At 38.9% G+C, this 20,011-nt stretch overlaps 1 protein-coding gene across 1 annotated transcript in view; it reads right to left on the reverse strand.

The window, feature by feature from the left end:
- Nucleotides 1–20,011, reverse strand: part of VPS41 (VPS41 subunit of HOPS complex) — a 371,510-nt gene that overhangs the window by 267,523 nt on the left and 83,976 nt on the right. The window contains exon 4 of the mRNA XM_089687103.1: nucleotides 1,052–1,129. Within this exon, the coding sequence (XP_089543229.1) occupies nucleotides 1,052–1,129 (78 nt within the window). The remainder of the gene's footprint in view (nucleotides 1–1,051; nucleotides 1,130–20,011) is intronic.

The raw sequence follows: 20,011 nt of genomic DNA on the forward strand, positions 1-20,011 counted from the left end.
ACATGAGGGCAAACTGCTCTTTTTGGACAGCAAAGGCTTTTTCCTGGCATACCACCATGCAGGTTAAATTGGTGTATTCTCTTTTTAAATCAGACACGTGAACAACCACAAGGGGCACTAGAGATCTAAGGTTTAACTGTATACTACCCAAGAAGATTCTAATCATTGGCACCTAATCTGAAAAATCTAATTCTAAATTCATGGATTTGAAGTGGTGGTGAACTTGCTTCTTCCATGTGACATATCTGCATTTTCATTATTTTAGATTATGAAAGTGAAAACACATTGTCATTTTTTGGGGGCATTGAGCAGCACATTGATTAAGTGGTTAGCACTTCCGCCTTGCAGCACTAGGGCCATCAGTTTGAATCCCAATCACAGCACTACCTCCCTGGAGTTTGCATGTTCTCCCTTTGCTTGCGTTGGTTTCCCCCAGGTACTCCAGTTTCCTTCCACACTCCAACAGGCTGGTAGGTTAATTAGCTCCTGTCTAAACTGCACCTAGCATATGCATGAATGGGAGTTAGGGACCGTAGATTGTAAGCTACTTGAGGACAGGGGCTGATGTGAATGTACAAGATATATGTAAAGCGCTGCGTAAAATTTACAGCGCTATAGGAGTATCTGTAATAAATAAATGTGTCATTTGTTCAAGTATATCACTTTTCTTTGTAGGACCTGTTTAATCCAAGTTTGATCGAACGTACTGTATGTCTGTTCAAATATGATGAGAAAAGTCAACAAATATGTATTTTTCACATGAATGTAGAACATCCATGTGTTCACACTAAATTTATATTTTACGGAATTTTGCAGCAATATAAGAGTCTTCCAGTTTTTTGTCAATCAGAAATACAACTCTAACATAGTGTCAGAATTAAAACAGTTTAGAGTTATTTTAGGCAATGCTTTTAGTAAAGTTAGATTATTTCTATGTATTTAGAGCTCCAAGCAGCAATAAAGGCAAAACTAGGGATAGGAGAAATAGCTCTATAGACCCGGAAGAGGATTCTCGTAAATATTAATCTATACATACACATGGAATACTTACAATATCAAACTTCTGAGTCATGTTTCCTTGGATATCCAGCAAATAAACCTTCCCATTGTGAGTCCCCATAGCCAGGAACTAAAAAAAAAAGTACAGGAGATAGTATTAGTGTTGTCTTTTTTTCACACTCACCCTCGAGATCATTGAAAGGATGTAGCTTCTAAATCATCAATAGAGGATGGTGAGCTATATTACCATAATATCTATAGATATATAATGGCATATTACTGGTTTAAACATTGCCTGCTGGCGAGCCATTAAAAATGCAGAGTGACTGCAGTGTTATGGCAGCAAATATCTAATGATGGAATCTGTTCTGCCAACACATTGTAAGCCTGGCAGCAGCGACTTATAAAATTCTCAGTGTCATCTTTAAATAACCTAATGCTAGGAACTCCACAATCATACTGTATATACATAAATTAGACTTTATAGTTGCATGAAATATAATTGCAAATCTAAGTTAAAGTAGAATTAAATGCATTTTTTATTGTCTTTTTTTTCCAAAAAAGATTTATTGAGTATTGAAAGATAGGCTCATGATCATAAACATGGGATACATCTGATCAACAAATATGGCTAGTAACATCTAGTATATAAAGTAGGGGTGAATCAAACATAACAGGTAGCACAAACATGTGTAAACTGGAGGGGCAAACCCCACAGGAAAATATAGGAAACTAAGAGGAAGATAAGAGTCCATAAGAGATAGGAGTAGAGAGGGTCTGTGTGAGTAGGGTTACGAGAAGGAATCAGCAGTGTCAAATGTAAATTTGTGGTGAACCGAGTCATGGAATCATTGATAGATGGGTGATTTTGGAAATCAAGTGTGGGTTGAGTGTATTGAGGTACGTCAGCTTTTGTTGTGGCTCTGGGTCAATCATAATCATATTGATTCCGAGCTGTTGGAGGTACCATCCCTAAAAAAAAAAAGGGGTCTATTAGTGAAAGATCAGGAAAAGGTGAAGGGATGGTAGAGTATAGCGTGAAAAAGAAAGAGAGAAGAGAGGGGGTGAGAGAAAGGAAAAGATAAAGAGAGAAAAAAAAGGGGGGGAGGGGGATGGATATCGGATGATATGACTTATTTTATAAAGGGAAGATGTTGGGAGGGGGTAACATTTGTCTCTCACGCCCTTCGTCAGGCAAGACGGGGGCACGCCAATCCACCCATCTCCGCTCTGTAAAAGGTCTTGGGATGAAGGAGGAGGAGCCCAACCAGACCAGCTCCTCATGCCCGAGCTGATCTTCTGGAACCGTTAGCCGTAAAAAGAGAAAAAGGGGGAAAAAAAAAACCGCAAAGACAGATGGACATTATATAGGAGAGACAAATGTCAATCAGTGGAACCTGGGCGGACCTATCGCGGCCATTTTCTGGAAGTCCGATGGTCGGGACAAACGTATCCTGCACTGCTACCAACGCAGTCACTCATGGCTAATTGCAGGGAGAACTAATAAATAAATGAACTACTTATTTAACGGCATAACTAATTAAATCAATAAACATCTCGGTACCTAGTACTCTTTTTATTACTACAAACCTAATATAAAAATATTATATAAAAAATATAATAAAAAATGCAAAAAAATTACATGGGTAAAAGTTCCAGGACGATGGGTGTTCTAATCCATTACCACTCTGTCCAAAACTAAAAAAGGTTTTTTTTCTTTAGCTACACTTCAAAGTCCAAAACATTTTGGTGTAATTAAGAAACCTATTGTGATGAGAAGGTAATATTTCTATGTCACAAGCAACATTTGTCCAGGCTGCACACATTTTCCCAGTATTTTCTCTCCTGCTATGACTTCCTATGACTGTCACTGCCATCTAGTGGCCAAAATGCAGTATATTTCCTGACTGAGGTATTTCAGAAATGATATACAGTACCACATCTTGGCACTAGCTGGAGCAAACGATCATAGGAACTCCAACTATTAAGAGGAAAAAAAAATTGTAAAAATTTGTGCAGCCTGGATGAACGCTTGTGACACTTGTACAATGAATGTTTTAGAAATAGACTCCCAGTAAAAACTAATGGGACAAACCAGCACTAACATAATCTAAAGAGGACATAAATGATTAAAATACGCCAGTAATCTTATAATATAAAAAGGGGATCAAAGCTACTTTGTGCTAATTTGTAACCTCAAATGCAATTATAATTGCCTCTATGGGTTTAAGTAGGTCTAAACCCCAACTCGATGACATTTAGCTTAAAGAACTGTGTACCATAAACTACTGCCATGTTTCTTTCTTTCACAAAATGCTGTTTTCACCTTTTTTTTTTCCCATCCATTGTTGGATCTCAGTGCTGGTGATCTCTTGCAGCCTCTTAGCATCTACTTCATATCTACATATATTTGTTACTGTGACAGTTGCATGACTTTTTGAAGGTGGGGCAGAACATGCCTGAACAATGAGCATTTGCACAGCTCATTGGAAGTCTCCTTTGGAAGGGCATGTGACAGGGTAACAACAAAGTAAAGCAACTGCAAGAGAGGGTGTAGTCACCCAATGACAAGAAGTGCCTCAACAAGGACCTTTATGGAACCTGTTATGTCAAATCAAATATAAGAGTTTAGTGATTAGGTTTGGATCTATTTTAGTGCACTTTGCATATACTTTTTGCTCTTTGTGGTGCTTTACTAAATAAGCAGCAAAAATGAGGCTGAATTCAAACCACATATGTATTGACATGCGTTAAATGTACGCAAGTTGACATGCATCAACATCCTTTTTTTTCAACGCATTGATGTGTAGGTTTTTTTTCTTGTTTACAGCAGGAGCCAAAATAAAAGTTTTTTCCTTTATAGCATACTAGAGCACACTGTTATGCTTTGTAAGCATGTTGCCACATGTTACATGGGTAAAAAGAGCATACCAACGCAAAACACTGAAAACAATACATTTCGACTTGTTATTCAGCAGGCCTAGTAGTCCTACACACGTTTGAATTGGCCCTGAAAAGGGAGTAGAGGGATAAAAACATGCTTTGAGTAAAGTTCTCATAGGCAGTTATGATTTGAATTGAAGACTAATAGAATAAAACACAGGTGGGAATCAAAACAGTACGGCAGGCCATACATTATTCATTTTCTTTTTTTCGACCAGTGGGTTGAAAAAAAAAAAAAAAAAAAAGACCCCTACACACATTTAAGGTGGATGGGAAAATCACTGCTGTGCTACTGTGTTCTGACAATGGGGAACCTTTCTTGCCATCAGAATGTTATCAGCTATAGCCGGCGGCACTGATTGTATGGAAAAAAAACTCAACAGGCTGGTTGTACACAAGTCAATCTGTACAACCAGCTTGACCATATAGGGATCGAAATTTGGCCAGTTCCAAACCAGCTGAATTTCAATCCGTGTATAGCTGCATTAAGCAGAGTTCGTTTGAAAAACATAATATGAGAGGGCATCAGAAGAACAACACTTCTAAAAGTATAACTGCTAAACAATGCAAGTTACCTTCTATTAGCTGAATTGCGCAGAAAAATTTAGACCTATTGGAAAGACAACATTGAACGTCTATTGGTAAACTGCAAATTTTTTTTTCACATGGTGAAAGGGTATTAAGCTTAAAAAAAAACAAAAAAAAAAAAAAAACAACACACTGTGCCGCAATTGTTGCCATTCTTCATATTATTTGCACTGAAAAGTTTGCAATCCCTGTTAACACAAACTTAAAGATGAACTCCAGGCATAAAGGACACATATCAATGCAGCTCTATTCATTAGCACATCAGTAAATTTCTTTTTTTAAATACAAGCAATGTAAGAACGTGAATGTGACCTGGTATCAGCCTTTTGTAGTCAATGTATAGCAGAGCTGGAGTGTTAGAGGAATCAGCAGCACAAGCAGCTACTCATTTATTTTTTGTAGACAAGAAAAATGCTGATCAGAGCTGAAAGAGTGACAGAGAAATTAGCTCAAAACTGTGCTGCTTTTTCCATTCACTGCCCAGTCACAGGCTGCGTCCAGGTTGACCTGGGCGCAGAGGAAGTGGGTTGAACGATGGTGGCTATAAGACTGAAGACATCTAGTGGCATAAAAAGATACTGCATGGGACATCTCTGAATTAAGGCTAAATATTAGTGCAAAAGCAGATTTTATATTTAAATGACTATGCATTCAAACTTGTTATTTTGGCTGGAGTTCTACTTTAACCTAAAGCATAGTTTGATTCCATGTTGAAAGTCAGTGTCTACTGTGGAATGTTATAATTTCATCTCCTAATTAGTGTGTACGCCTATTATATATACACACATATACATACATACATACATACACACACACTCCGATATGGACTGGGTAATGTGCTAGGAATGTAATGATGCCCCATCGTTTGATGGAAATGAAAATTATCGACCTACAGAGGACTGGATTCAAAGACACCCCAAAAATCAAAGTGAAAAAATTATGCAGCAGGCTAGTCCGTGTTTCTGAAATTTCATTGCAGAAACTCAAAATGGTACTCTAGTAGTAGTTTGAATGCCCCCCCCCCCCCCCCACGTGCTTGTATGCATGCCTGACAAGGTTTGGCCATGCTCCTAATGAGACAACGGATGGTGCCCTGGAGTATTTCCTGCCAGATCTAGACCAGGGCATCACTGAGCTCCTAGACAGTCTGAGGTGCAACCTTGTGGCATCAGATGGACCGAAACATATCATCACAGAGGTGTTCTATTGGATTTAGGTCAGACGAGCGTGGGGTCTTCATCCTCCAGGAACTGCCTGCATATTCTCTCCACATGAAGCCAGGCATTGTCGTGCACCAGGAGGAACCCAGGACCCACTGTACCAGCGTAGGGTGTGGCAATGGGTCCAAGGATTTTATCCTGATACCTAATGGCAGTCATTGTCTACATTGTAGAGGTCTGTGCATCCCTCCATGGATATACCTCTCCAGACCATCACTGACCCACCACCAAAACGGTCATGCTGAATGATGCTACAGGCAGCATAACATTCTCCACGGCTTCTCCAGACCCTTTCACGTCTGTCACATGTGCTCAGGGTGAACCTGCTCTCATCTGTGAAAAGCCCAGGGCGTAGATGGCGGACCTGCCAATTATGGTGTCCAATGGCAAATGCCAATCGAGCTCTAAGGTGCCGGGCAGTGAGGATGTCGGACCCTCAGCCACCCTCATGAAGTCTGTTTCTGATTGGTCAGAGACATTCACATCAGTGGCTTACTGGAGATAAATTTGTAGGGCTCTGGCAGTGCTCATCCTGTTCCTCCTTGCACAAAGGAGTAGATACTGGTCCTGCTGATGGATTAAGGAACTTCTACAGCCCTGTCCAGCTCTCCTAGAGTATATTGCTTTCTCCTGGAATCTCCTCCATGCCCTTGAGACTGTGCTGGAACACACATCAAACCTTCAGGCAATGGCACGTTTTGATGTGCCATCCTGGAGGAGTAGGACTGCCTGTGCAACCTCTGTAGGGTCCAGGTATCGCCTCATGCTACCAGTACGGACACTGACCAAAATGCAAAGCCAAATGCAAAACTAGTGAAATCAGAAATGAGTAGTGAAAAAAAATGTCAGTGGCCTCCACCTGTAAAACCATTCCTGTTTTGGGGGTTTTCTCATTGTTGCCCATCTAGTGCACCTGTTGTTAATATCCTTAACACCAAAAGCACCTGAAACTGATTAACAACCCCTCTGCTACTTAACTGACCAGATTCATATCCCAGGAGTTTAATTGACTTGATGCTATACTATTTTTTTTTAGCAGTGTCATATATACAGTTGTGTTCAAAATAATAGCAGTCAGACATCACTAACCTGATCAATCACTGTTTTTGGTAGAAATATTTCTACATGGCATATAATTTACTAGCAGGTGTAGTAGAGTAATAGAAATCCAACAGACCCAACAGTCATGACATGCATGCTGCTGATTCTGTGTAACTGAATCACTAATTGAAAGGGGCGTGTTCAAAATAATAGCAGTGTGGAGTTCTATTAGTGAGGTTATTCATTCTTTGAAAAACAGGCGGCAATTATTGCCCTTATTTAAGGAAGGAAGGCAGCACATGTTGTACATGCTGGTTACAGTGCATTTCTCTCTGAAATTCTGAGGAAAATTGGTCGTTCCAGACATTGTTCAGAAGAACAGCGTACCTTGATTAAAAAGTTGATTGCAGAGGGGAAAACATATAAAGAAGTGCAGAAAATGATAGGCTGCTCAGCTAAAATGATCGCAAATGCTTTAAAATGGCAACCAAAACCTGAAAGACGCGGAAGAAAGCAAAAAAAAACTACCATTCGAATGATAGAAGAATAGCCAAAATGGCAAGGACTCAGCCAACAATCAGCTCCGGGAAGATCAAAGGAGGTCTAAAGTTACCTGTGAGTACTGTTACAATTAGAAGACGCCTATGTGAAGCCAAGCTATCTGCAAGAAGCCCCCGCAAAGTCCCACTGTTGAAAAAAAAAGACGTGCTGAAGAGGTTACATTTTGCCAAAGAGCACATGGACTGGCCTAAAGAGAAATGGTGCAACATTTTGTGGACTGATGAAAGTAAGATTGTTCTTTTTGGGTCTAGTGGCCAGAGACAGTTTGTCAGACGACCCCCAAACACTGAATTCAAGCCACAGTACACTGTGAAGACAGTGAAGCTTGGTTGTGCAAGCATCATGATATGGAGATGTTTCTCATACTACGGGGTTGGGCCTATTTATCGCATACCAGGGATCATGGATCAGTTTGAATACATCAGAATACTTGAAGAGGTCATGCTGCCTTATGCTGAAGAGGAAATACTCTTGAAATGGGTGTTCCAACAAGACAACGACCCCAAACACACCAGTAAATGTGCAACATCTTGGTTCCAGACCACCAAGATTGACATTATGGAGTGGCCAGCCCAATCCCCGGATCTTAATCCAATAGAAAACGTGTGGGGTGACATCAAAAATGCAGTTTCTGAGGCAAAATCAAGAAATAGAGAAGATCTGTGGAATGTAGTCCAATGATCCTGGACTGGAATACCTGTTCACAGGTGCCAGAAGTTGGTTGACTCCATGCAACACAGATGTACAGCAGTTCTCAGAAACAGTGCTTATACAACTAAATATTAATTGATTCAAAGGAAAGCAAAATCTTCAAACATTTTTCAGTTTATATAGTGAATGTTTGAGTTTGTAAAGAAGAATACAAACGCTACTATTTTTTTTGAACAGTCTAATCACTGTTCTTCAAATTTTTTTTAGCGGAACAACACAAGTTTGATATATTTTTTTTAATGTTTTGATTTGGAATAGAATGTGTAGTGTTCCCAAAGCATTTGTGTGTATGGAAATAAAAGCTATTAGAAGGATTTTGAGCTTTATTCACTTTTTTCAACACACTGCTATTATTTTGAACACAACTGTGTATATGTATATATATATATATCTATATATATATATACACACACACACACACACACATGGTGTGTGTGATTTTGTCCCTTGCAGTAAGACACCACGGATTCAGTTTGGGTAAATGCAATCAGGAGAGAGCAAGAAATACAAGAACAGTATTACTTTAATTTTTAATCAGTTATAGAGAAAGAAGACATGTACTACTTATAATATTCTACTTGTTGACTCAGATGACCAACTCAAACACATTAGGGTTTGTGTACTCAGGGAGAAGAGATTTTACGAGGGGTAATTAAAGTCAAACTGGGACTTTAATTGTACAGGTGTAAAACAGGATGCTAGCGTGCTTGTACTACATGCGGTAAGTAGTAGCAAGTGTGTACTATTACTGATAGGTGGCGCACATGTCACGGGCCAGAGCAGAGACTATTACTCAACATGGCAGAGAACAGTGTTAGTGCCTGCATGGAACAGCGTGTGGTGAACAAAAGCATGAAAACCCACAGTGATCCACAGAAGACTTCAAACGCAGTACAGTGATGAAACGCTCAGCCGCAGTAATACATTTGCATGGTGTAGATGTTTTGAAGATGGCCATATGTCAATCTGTGACAATCCCAGCCATGGTGGTTCCCAGCCCCCAGCAGTCATTCCTGTGAACGTTTAGTGCGTGGAACACCCGATCCTGGATAATCGATGCATAACCCGTCGTGAAATTGCACAAGAGACAAATCTTTCTGTGGGAATGGTGAACACAATCATTCGCGAATGTCCTAGGATGGTTCAGGCGTCATGACAAATCTTTCTATGCCGAAGCTTTCCAGGTATTAATTAAATGCTAGAATAGGTGTATAAATGTAGCAGGGGAGTATGTTGAAAACTAAATGCAGTTTTCACTTTTTCAAATTTGTTCTTTTATTGTATAAACTCAAAAGGCGAGGCTTGACTTGAACGCCACTCGTATTTTAGCAAAATTAATAATCACTTTTAAAAAATAAATTTCTTTAGCTTAGTGAATAAGGTGAATCTGTGTTCTCTGAATACCCAATCATGTGCAAGAGTATTAAAATGAATATAATTTTTCCTTGCACATAATTGCATAATTAAAGTGAACCCAACTAAAGCTAAATCACTCCGTTTATGTAAATTTAAGTCCCAATTAAACTGACTTCAGTGTATTGTTCTAGCTGTTGTATTGAAAAATTAAAGCTTTAGTCTAATGAAAAAAAAAAATCTACAGCATGTGAATGCATTACAAGTCCAGTCAATGTGCTATATGCTATACAACAGCCTGCAAAAAAAAATCTTTATTTGTAAATTCTTTAAATCTAGAAACACCTATTGCCGATCCTAACAGATTATATTTAATTCACTGGTTTCAAGCATGGTTCATTGCCATCTATAATGAAATGCTCAATTCTACAAAACTGCAAGCAGTGTCTCAAACATATATAAATAAATGACCTTTAGAAATAGACAGCACTGCACTTATACAGTAGAAATGAAAAAAGCTTTTTAGTGCAGAAATGGTCAGATACCTATTATATGAAAAAAAAAAAATCAAAGATATAAAACATAATTATAATCATCATAATAAAATAAAATGTGAGCAAGCTGTTCATTATCAATTCATACCTTGCATTGGCTTTTTCTCCTGCAAGGTTGCCCTTTTTTTTCCAAGAAGAAAAAAAGCAAAGTCCCCCGGGTAAAAAAATCAATAGTTGTTAATAAAACATCAGGTGTGCTGACATAACTAGGTATGACTATTCCAGAGCACAGGCCTGCTTGAATGCACCGGGTGCCATGACGATTATTCATCCACGGCAGACAGCCAGCCTGGTGAAAATATGATGCTCTACAGCTCAAAGAAGAGGGGTAAGTGGGTAAACACAAACATAAAAATAATGCTAATTTGAAGACAATATTACCAGCATAGGGAGAGCATAAAGTTTAAATTAAAAGAAAACCTGTCAAAATATATTTTAAGCTACTGTGAAGGGAAAGGATTCTAAATTCAGATCGTCTCCTGCCAGCTATCAGCAGGCAAACAAATATTATAAAATATTATAATATATGCAAGCTAAGGATGTGTAAACTGCAGTTACCCATGACAAGCTATCAGCTTCTACTGGACAACTCTACATTAGAATTACTTCCAGCCAATGATCAGCCTACTGAATTGATATAATAAAGCACACATGTAAATATCATTATTACATTGAAATTAATCAGATTTCATTGTTCTATTGTATTTGAATACTGATTATGTGCATTACTGATTGGTTGCTGTGGTTTCAGAACCTTAAAGTGAACCTGTGCCTAAACTATGCACATTAAACTACTACCATATTCCTGACAAGTAGTAAAAGCATTTTAAAACAGGCCCTCATTCAACTTTGTAGCTCAATGCATTATGAAAAAATTAATCTTCAAAGTTCAAAACAAAGATGATGAAATCACATCTACGTTCTGCTTTATTTTCCATGCAAGCAGAATCTTGGCAGCCTGAAAACATCCTAATGTAAGCACACAGTCGGTGCTTTCCAAGCTGTTAAAGTCTTCAAAGTCTCTGTTGTGATCTATGAGGAATTTTGAGGATGAATTACTTCACAGTATAAAGTGTGACAATTTAATTATTGGAATGAACTGTAAAATAAATATCAAACACCTCTGCATTCTTCAAAAGATCAAATGAAATTTGCAGAAGATGTTCTTTCTAATCTTCTGTCAAGCTTTGAGGCACTATCTTTGCCTACGTTAGAATTTGCCACACTGTTACCCCGTTCATGCGCAATTCTTCTGCCATCATTTACACACTCAATCTTTGATATAAGCATATGAGGGTTCACACCCTGTACACATTTGCATTCATCCTTTGCATTTTTGGCTGCCCGCTTCTTGCATCAGTGTAGACATCTTCTCACCTATGCCAATCAAAAGCACTTGATTTTGTCAAGGAATGTTCACCATAAGCCTGTTGTAACAAAATGAAAGAATCACGCACAATTCTGCTAATTTTCATGCAATATTTGATGTTAATCAACTTCTCCGGATTTTTGTCACTCATTTTCCGCCAACAGGGGTTATTTTTTCTGCTACTCTGTAAAAACTGAGTCAACTGGTCTGCAACCCTGGTGAATGCAAGTTAGAACATGTCAGAACACACTTGTGTGCGAATGGCTGTGTGATTTACCAGTATAGTGCTATGCCGCGGGCATTCTGAAATTAAACTGCCACACATTGTACAGTACATGCAGGCAGGAAGGTCAGTGATGACTTCCTACTGCCATATTGTAAAAAGACCACGGATTTAAGTAAAATGGGTTGTTGGGAAACTTTTTAAATGTATAAATCAGCAATTAGTTAGAGAGGGGATGGAGGTAACGGTAGTGGAAAAAGCCTTTTTTCCCATAGATTAGCTTTGTTTTTATTTATTTTGTTTGTCATTTTATTTGTCTGGTGTATTACTTTTTGCTAGTCATCTCACAAAAAATAATAGTAAAACTAGAATACAGTCAACCATTTACAAAGGAACAATACCAGCTTTTACAATCATATTTAGGTCCAAATTTTTTTTATGTTCCGAATGTGCTTTTTTTTTTTATTTAACAAATACATTGCAGACAGAAAAGACTGAGGGTTATTCACTAAAGCTACAGAGTGCAAAATTCCGTGCAGCTCTACATAGAAACCAATCAGCCTCCAGGCCCTATAGCCAAAGCTTAAAATATCACCAAACCCACAAAAGCAAAATTAGTCAGCACAAGCAGCAACTTCCCGCCACATTCACCGTGGAACCCAAGCAGCAAATTCCCGCCACACTCACCGTGGAACCCAAGGAGCCAACCCCCCGTACCGTGCAAAAAGGCTGCCCGATCCCATCCTCCCCTCCCACAGTTCAAATGTCCACATTGATAAGACAGACTGAAACCGTAGCCCTTCAGCACACGCTCAGCATAGCGTGCACTGCCAGAGAGGTCCCCCCCCAGTAGATTAGCTGTAATACCAGGCAAACTATAGCAACCAATCATAAGTTAGTTTACTGCAGTGAAATCTGTGAAAGATTGTTGCTTGGCTACTATAGGCTATGGCATTTTGCCCATTACTTCTAACAAACTATGAAGACCCTATACACTGACAGATAAAGTGGTATCAATGCCTCTACCTGACCGTTCAATACTGACGCACACATCAACACGCCACAGAATTACCTGTAGGCATTTTCTGTACAGGGTGATTAGCCATAAAATAAGCTTTATTTGTCCACTAACTGGTATTTATGAGCCTCTTTAAAGTTAAACTTTATGAAAATATTAAAGTGGAATTAAAAGCCAAAACAAAAAAAATTATTATATTGAAGATTATCGATCATTAGATGCGGTCCCTGCATTAGTTCTCTTTTCTTTGGTTTTTGTCCCATTTTCACTTGGTGATCAGGCCAGTAACACACCTCCTGTATTAGTGAGACAACTCTCAATAAAGGAGCACAGGAGGCACAGCAGCATTATCAGTCTAGGCAGGGAGTGGTAACATATTAGATTTAAATACACTAACAAATTGAAACCAAACTTTATCATCAGTTACAGCAATCTGTTTTTGTCCATTTGGTATAAAGTTTTTGCATGAATAAATAAACACTGAGAATTTTAATCACCCCACCAGTGTTAAGTGGTTTGTATCATCCATGTAAACTGATGCATTCTGCTGGAGAGCTTGTGCTTTTCAAAAACAACAAACTTGCTGGCAGGATCACCAGATGAGAATAAAGGAAAGAAAGCCTAAAAAAAGGAAAGAAAGCCTAAAAAAGGAAACAAATGCAGTCATCACTGTATCTGTATGCTGCTCTGTAAAAAGACGGTATGGCTGTTTCAAGGAGCACAATACAGCAATACTTGAACGAGTCATATTGAGCTCATTAAAACAACCACACCGTCTTTTTCCAGAGCAGCCTGTATTTCTCCTAAGGTTACCTGTGGGTTTTTCTCTGTATCCCGAACAATGTTTCTGGCAGTTGTGGCTACAATCTTTATTGGTCCGTGGCTTGGCATTAAGAGATCCCTGAATTTGCCACTTCTTAATAAGTGACTGAACAGTGCTGACTGGCACATTCAAGCCTTTGGATATCTTTTTATATAATTTTCCATTTATCAAAGTTCCATTACCTTGATACGCAGGTCTTTTGACAGTTATTTTCTACTCACCATGGCTCAGTATCTAGCCTGCTCAGTGCATCACATTAGCGATAACAAACTCATTGACTATTTATACACAGATGCTAATTGTAATTTAAAAAGCCACAGATATGGGTAATTAATATTTATTTGACATTTTGACCCACGTGCGTCCCCTAAACTTTTGATCATGGCCATTTCAGTGATTTTTGTAATCATTATGATTTAAAAAGGAAGCAAACGAGTATGTGATAATAAATGGCTTCATATAATCACTATCCTTAAATAAAATACATTTTATTTTGGCTAGATCAGTCATATTTTCAATGCATACTTTTCAGCACAGCTGTACTTTTGCTCTTTCATTGTCCAATCAGTAGTATGGAGTGTGTTATCACTTGGTGTTCTTGACAAATTTGTGCTGCTGCTACAGAGGGGTTGAAAATCTGACTGTGCTGCCTGGTAGGGTTGCCTGGATCACAATAAAGGAGAAGTTTGGCCAATGCATTTTTGGCCATACTTCTCCTGTAGGTCACAGGAGTGAGCTTAGTAGCACTTCTGTGACCCAGATTCAGCTGACAGTGGGATAAAGTCCGCTGTCAGCTGACATCACAGAGCCAGTCCAGGCTCTGCAGGGATCCAGACAATAATATCAAGATCCACGCAGATGCCCGAGTGGCAGCTGGCTCAACCTCTCAGCAAGCCGCTGAGAGTTTAAGCCAGCCATTCTTGCCCCCTCCACAACCCAGTGCTGCAGTGAGCACTGGAGGGGCAGAGCTGTGACACACAGTTAACGCTTATGCTCAGAGAGGACCCGAGAACTGAGCGATCAGCAGTTTTTGATTGCTCATTTTCTCTGTGTAGAGCCAGCGGGTGACAGTTGCAGCATCATATCAATGCTGTCATCTAGGTAAGTATACATGTTTGTTAACTTGAGTTCCCACACTTCCCTTTGAAATACCTAATCTAAGATAAGTAGTTCCCATGTATTAATTTTGGGTGTTTTTAGCTGCTTGTCTGGAGTTCAGTTTTAATATTTTTATCAAGGCAGCACTTAAACATCCTATACCTAGATTGACCAGAAAGATGTTAGGCACTTTAGGCTTGAGTTGCAAAACATATCTGGTGTATGAAGGAAAAAGTGGCACCCATACCCATTCTTTAGCTAAACACGTAACACTGTAATAAGAACAAATAATTCCCCGACAACTGTACCTGTATGGGACTAATGAAAGCTGATTTCTAATTGGCTGATACAAGTCATGGACCACAACGGATGTGTGCATCAGGTTTTTTCCCATTTGTAAGGGTACACAGTGCATTATGTAGTAGACTGATGTGATATAGCACTGAGGTCTCGGGTCCAAATCCACGTGTCATTATCTACATTTCAAACAAAACACTGCTAGTGACCCTATGTGAATACTAGAAAATGAAAGAATGTATTGTATAAAGAGTGATAAAATGTGAAATAAATAAAGATGTTATGGTAAAAGCTGTTATGTGCCTGTACTAAGACGTTTTGCAACAATGGAAGGATGCTGAAAAATTTAGTGCGTGTAGCAGAGAGAAGTGTAGCAGGACTTTTTGCCGTTGGCAAGATTCAGTTTACATCTACAAAGTGTACTGCATTTCTTAGTATTCCATTAACATTGTTGCTATTTATTAAATATAAGCTTCCATTTATATTACAAACTGATGTACTATGCACAAGGTGCACTTAAGTAGCATAAGCTGTTCAAAAAATCCTCTTCAATTAAAATTGGTCATGTACTGTACAACTTAAATCAGCTAATACATTCCACGTGCATTAGAACAAAAGTGTGCAAAGCCTTATAGCAAATAGTTTGTGTTCTGAAAAAAGCAGTCACAATCTGAACAGAAAAGCCTTTCCCCGGCCAGCATGCTGCAGAGAAGCACCCTTGGTCTGGGTGAACGCAGTGACCTCCCAGTCGGGCTCGGATATACACACCCTGCTGAGTCAGACCTACTGCTCTCTAGTCATCATGGAACATGAGCTTTGCTTGCGTTCTGACAGGGAACAAGCCTTTCTAATCACTCTGTGGCAGATTTCTAAAAAAACAAACAAAAAAAAAACCTTTTGTTTTTGCTTTAAAAATGATATGTACATAATACCAGTGCAGAGAATCCCAGCTGTATGAGCATTTTAATATACAAAATATTATTTGCTATAATATGTTACTATTGCATTTATGTTTGCACCGTTTCTGTGGTCAAAATGTAAAATCCTATATTCATTTTCACATTGGTTTTCAGTTATTTCCAGCCTACTCCTATTAAACTGAACAATCTTGAAGTTTGTAAACTTTGTGAAGAATCTACATACAGTGTTAACTATGTCCTGCGACAGCTGTGTCACACATTTCACAGAACCTGCCTTCTGAGATACAAAAGGCTGATGAGAGGAGAGGTTTCCGGAGGTGGAATAAGTACAGGAATCTCTGTTTGCAAGCAGCAATGTATCATGGGACATCTAGTCCTTAAAAGATGAAAGAAAATAGCAGAGGAGAAGCTGCAAAGCATGCAGGAAATCCAAGAAGTTGTGGGAAGAGATGGCTGGCAGACAGGCAGCACTCACATGAAAGAAGATTTTTTTAAGCAAGCTTATATTGGATTGTCAAGTATAACTATAGTTAACATTGCTATTACAATGCTGATGTTAAAGTGTGTGCTGTGACCATAGAATTCCTTTGAATCACTGTATAAATATCTTGTGCTTGTAAGAATCTGCATCTACTTTAGAGAACCTGCTTCTATCATGAACTGCACAACTGATGGTCTTTATATGGTATTGTACTCTTTTATGTTATCATCAATATAGAATGTAACTGTCTTGAGCAGATGCATTAATATTATTATTAATAATAATAATTTTTTTTTAAGATAGGATCAAAATACTTACTTGAGCTCAGACCTTGGAAATACAATAATGCTTACAGTACATCTAAAGCCAAAACTTTTTTCAGTTTTGGACAGAGTGGAGAATGGCTAAAGCCCCCTTCAGGGTCTTCGGCTTGTCTGTCCTTGTCCCACTGGGGAGATTTCTCTTCTATTCCTGTCAAAGAGACATAAGAGGACAGAAAAACTATCCCCATTTCCCCTCTTCTTGTGTTGGTAAAATCTGTAAAATTGTGATAAACCTCACCAGGATAAATAGAGTGAGTTAATATCTCTCTATCCAGGCTCAGCTAAGACACAGCAAAGAAAAAATAAAAAATAGAGAAAAACAATATTATTCCAGATGTCGCCAGCCCAAAAGCTATTTGTACAGCCTGCCTCTGCCCTATCATTAATTATATAAGCAAAACTTTCTAATTTATACATTGCTACCAGCAGCTTTGACTCTTGGGTACTGTCAAAAGCTAATTTTAAAGTACAGCCAGCCGGTTGGTGGTTCTGCCTGAGCACAAATCTCTACCTTTGGCAGGCCCATGTGCCCTGCTTACAAATGGAGAAACAGAAAAAGGGCCCACCGACCTAGTGCATTATCGTTTAAAATAATTTATTGAAGAAACAAAATAGGTATCATACTCACAAATAATACTCAAATAATAACACAGGCATGTCAACCTGAACAAGATGTATGATCCAAACAACATCTGAGTCCATACGATGGAACCCTGGATGACCAACTGGCTAACGCGTTTCGAGGACAGGAGGTTGTGTCATCGAAACGTGTTAGCCAGTTGGTCATCCAGGGTTCCATCGTATGGACTCAGATGTTGTTTGGATCATACATCTTGTTCAGTTTGACATACCTGTGTTATTATGTCCATTGTGAGTATGATACCTATTTTGTTTCTTCAATAAATTATTTTAAACGATAATGCACTAGGTCGGTGCGTCCTTTTTCTGTTTCTCCATTTGTATCCAGTGTATTTGGACCACCCCGGTCTGTTGAGGGCAGCAAGCAGTGCATACTCCAGAAAATTCCAGCACATTCCTATTGGGTCTACTGAGTCCTTTCCTAGCGCAGGAGTAAAGGGTTTGTTGTGTTGGATTTTCCATGTGCCCTGCTACCAGAGCTTTGCTCCGATGCCTGTGACTAAAGGTTCATGCACATGGGCGCATTCGCCTGTGCAGTGTAAACAAACTGGCATTTTTTACTGTCCAGGAGCCCATGGAGCTGCATTCAGGCACCCACAAGTATGAATACAGTAAGTAAAGGTGCAGCTATGCGGTGCTGCTAGCGTAAAGTGTATAAGCTCTAAATAGAGTAAATATTACATAATTTGACTATTAGTTTAGTGATAAGGCAGTGTAGAGCTACAAAATAGTGAGCAAGATAGCTCTGTTGGTGAGCTCTATTTTAATATTAGTTATACACAGTTTTGATTGACTGAATTTGATTGAATGAGTGACTCATTATTAATTAGCTGATGCACTTACGGTGTTCCCGTGAAGAAAATGAAGGGTCTGCAACCTTCTAGAAGTGAATAACCCTTTGGGGGTATCTCGCCAAAAATGACATTTTGTTGCAGAGGATGCCTACAATTTGACTTGTTTCTGTGTGCAGATTTCAGGGAAAACTAAGTCAATCACACAATCAAGAAATAACATTTCTGGGGATATTCAGTACACCTCCAGCTTGCATAGGATTTTACAAAAAATTACAATTCTGCAGACTGAAAAAGAAAGGTCATTTTAACAAACACTCAACTACAATATAGCTTGAGTAGCAATTGTATATGCTGTATTTTGTTTCCTATGAAAATGGAGTTATCCTTTAACTCAAAGTGATTCATAAATCAAACTCACAGCCAACAGAGGGCACAAAGTGATTCCAGTTAAATCATGCCTGTCAGTGATCAGTAATCTTCAAAACTGAAAACAAATCAACCTGCTTGGTAGCATGTCTGTTAATGTGGATTACTGCAGCATGTATGGTGGTAAAAGACAGCAGAGCTGTTAAACTATGCCAGGGATGGTGCAGGAGCATGCTTAGAACCTCTGCAAGCTGATTGCCTGAGCACAGAAATGAATAGGCACAGACAGATAAAACATCCAAAGTGGATATAGAGGTGAGCTCTGCCTTGCCTGACAGAGGTGAAGAGGATTCAGATGAAGACACCCTATTGTTAGAAGGGATCCAGGTTCTAAATTATAGGCACTGGCTCCTTCTATGGGTAATGTGTAAATGCCCCCAGAACCAGCAAGAGAATATGGACTGAAGTCACCCTTGCAGCAAGGCTGCCCTCTGTGTGTCTTCAAGAAGATATTGCTTTACCAAGTAGTAGAGAACAGCTAGGCCCAACTGAGGAAGGTCCTTCCATACACATAAACCCCAGCAGCTAGTGCTAATGAAGATCAAAGGAGGCCTGCCATGACCAAATCACTGGTATGTGGGTAGTGGAAGCATATTATATACAATAAACTAACTCCTAAATCCAGTGCAAATAATCGAAGAAATGAAGTAATAGAACATAAGCCCTTTCAACCAATCTTCTTCAAATCGTGACCATCCGAAATGAATAAATAGAAATATAGGTGTAAACGTGTTCATTCTACAACTGCTAACTCTTGTGGACAAACTCTCACCTTCCAAGTTGATCCTTAAAAATTATAAAAGGTCAAAATGGCAGGGTCCCTTTAAACAGCCAGGATGAACTTTAGTGGAGGACTGAACTCACTCCTTTAAAGTAACCAACTCAAGAAACACCCAGTAATGCAACACACAGCTCTAGTCATCCTCCTCCTCCCGTAAACAGGCTCCTCAGTCTTCCTCCATTGATAAGCACAGAGGAGGAGGAAGAGGACCAGAGCCACCCTCATGTCTCTGATCCTTTAAGCCCCCCACACTAAAGCCATTCAAACTAAAAACTCTGATCCCCAAAGTTTCCTAAACTAAACCACTTCACCATTGCAGACCCATGAATTAAACCCGCCAATCTTTCCTCTTGTACATTAACCCTTTCTCTGCCAGGGCTGTTTTTGCATTTTTGCACACGTTTAAAAAATAATTTTAGGTCTGAAGATTACACAAAACCCCCAAACATTATATATTTTCTGAAAATAGACATCATAGAGAATAAAATAGAGGTAGTTCCAATTTTTTAAATCACAAGATATTACCACAAAGGTCTAAGAAATGCTAAATTTCAGTAAAAAAAAAAAAAAAACACACTAAAAGTGAATTTTAGGGCAAACAAATTTAAAAATTTTTTGGTAAAACATAAAAGGAGAGGTTGCACCAAGTAAATAGATATCCAACATGTCAGACCTTAAATTTATGTGCGCATGTGAAATGGAGACAAACTTCAGTACACTATATTTTCTATAAATGATGCTTCAAAAGCCCCTACAGGTCATCAGTTTAGCGTTACAGAGGAGGGCTTGTGCTAGAATTATTGCTCTCAGTCCAGCGTGCTCGACAAGATGTAAGATGCATATCACAAT

The sequence above is a fragment of the Staurois parvus genome, unplaced genomic scaffold (assembly GCF_062004578.1).
Source record: "Staurois parvus isolate SC_StPar_1 unplaced genomic scaffold, SC_StPar_1.0 ptg000020l, whole genome shotgun sequence".
NCBI lineage: Eukaryota > Metazoa > Chordata > Amphibia > Anura > Ranidae > Staurois > Staurois parvus.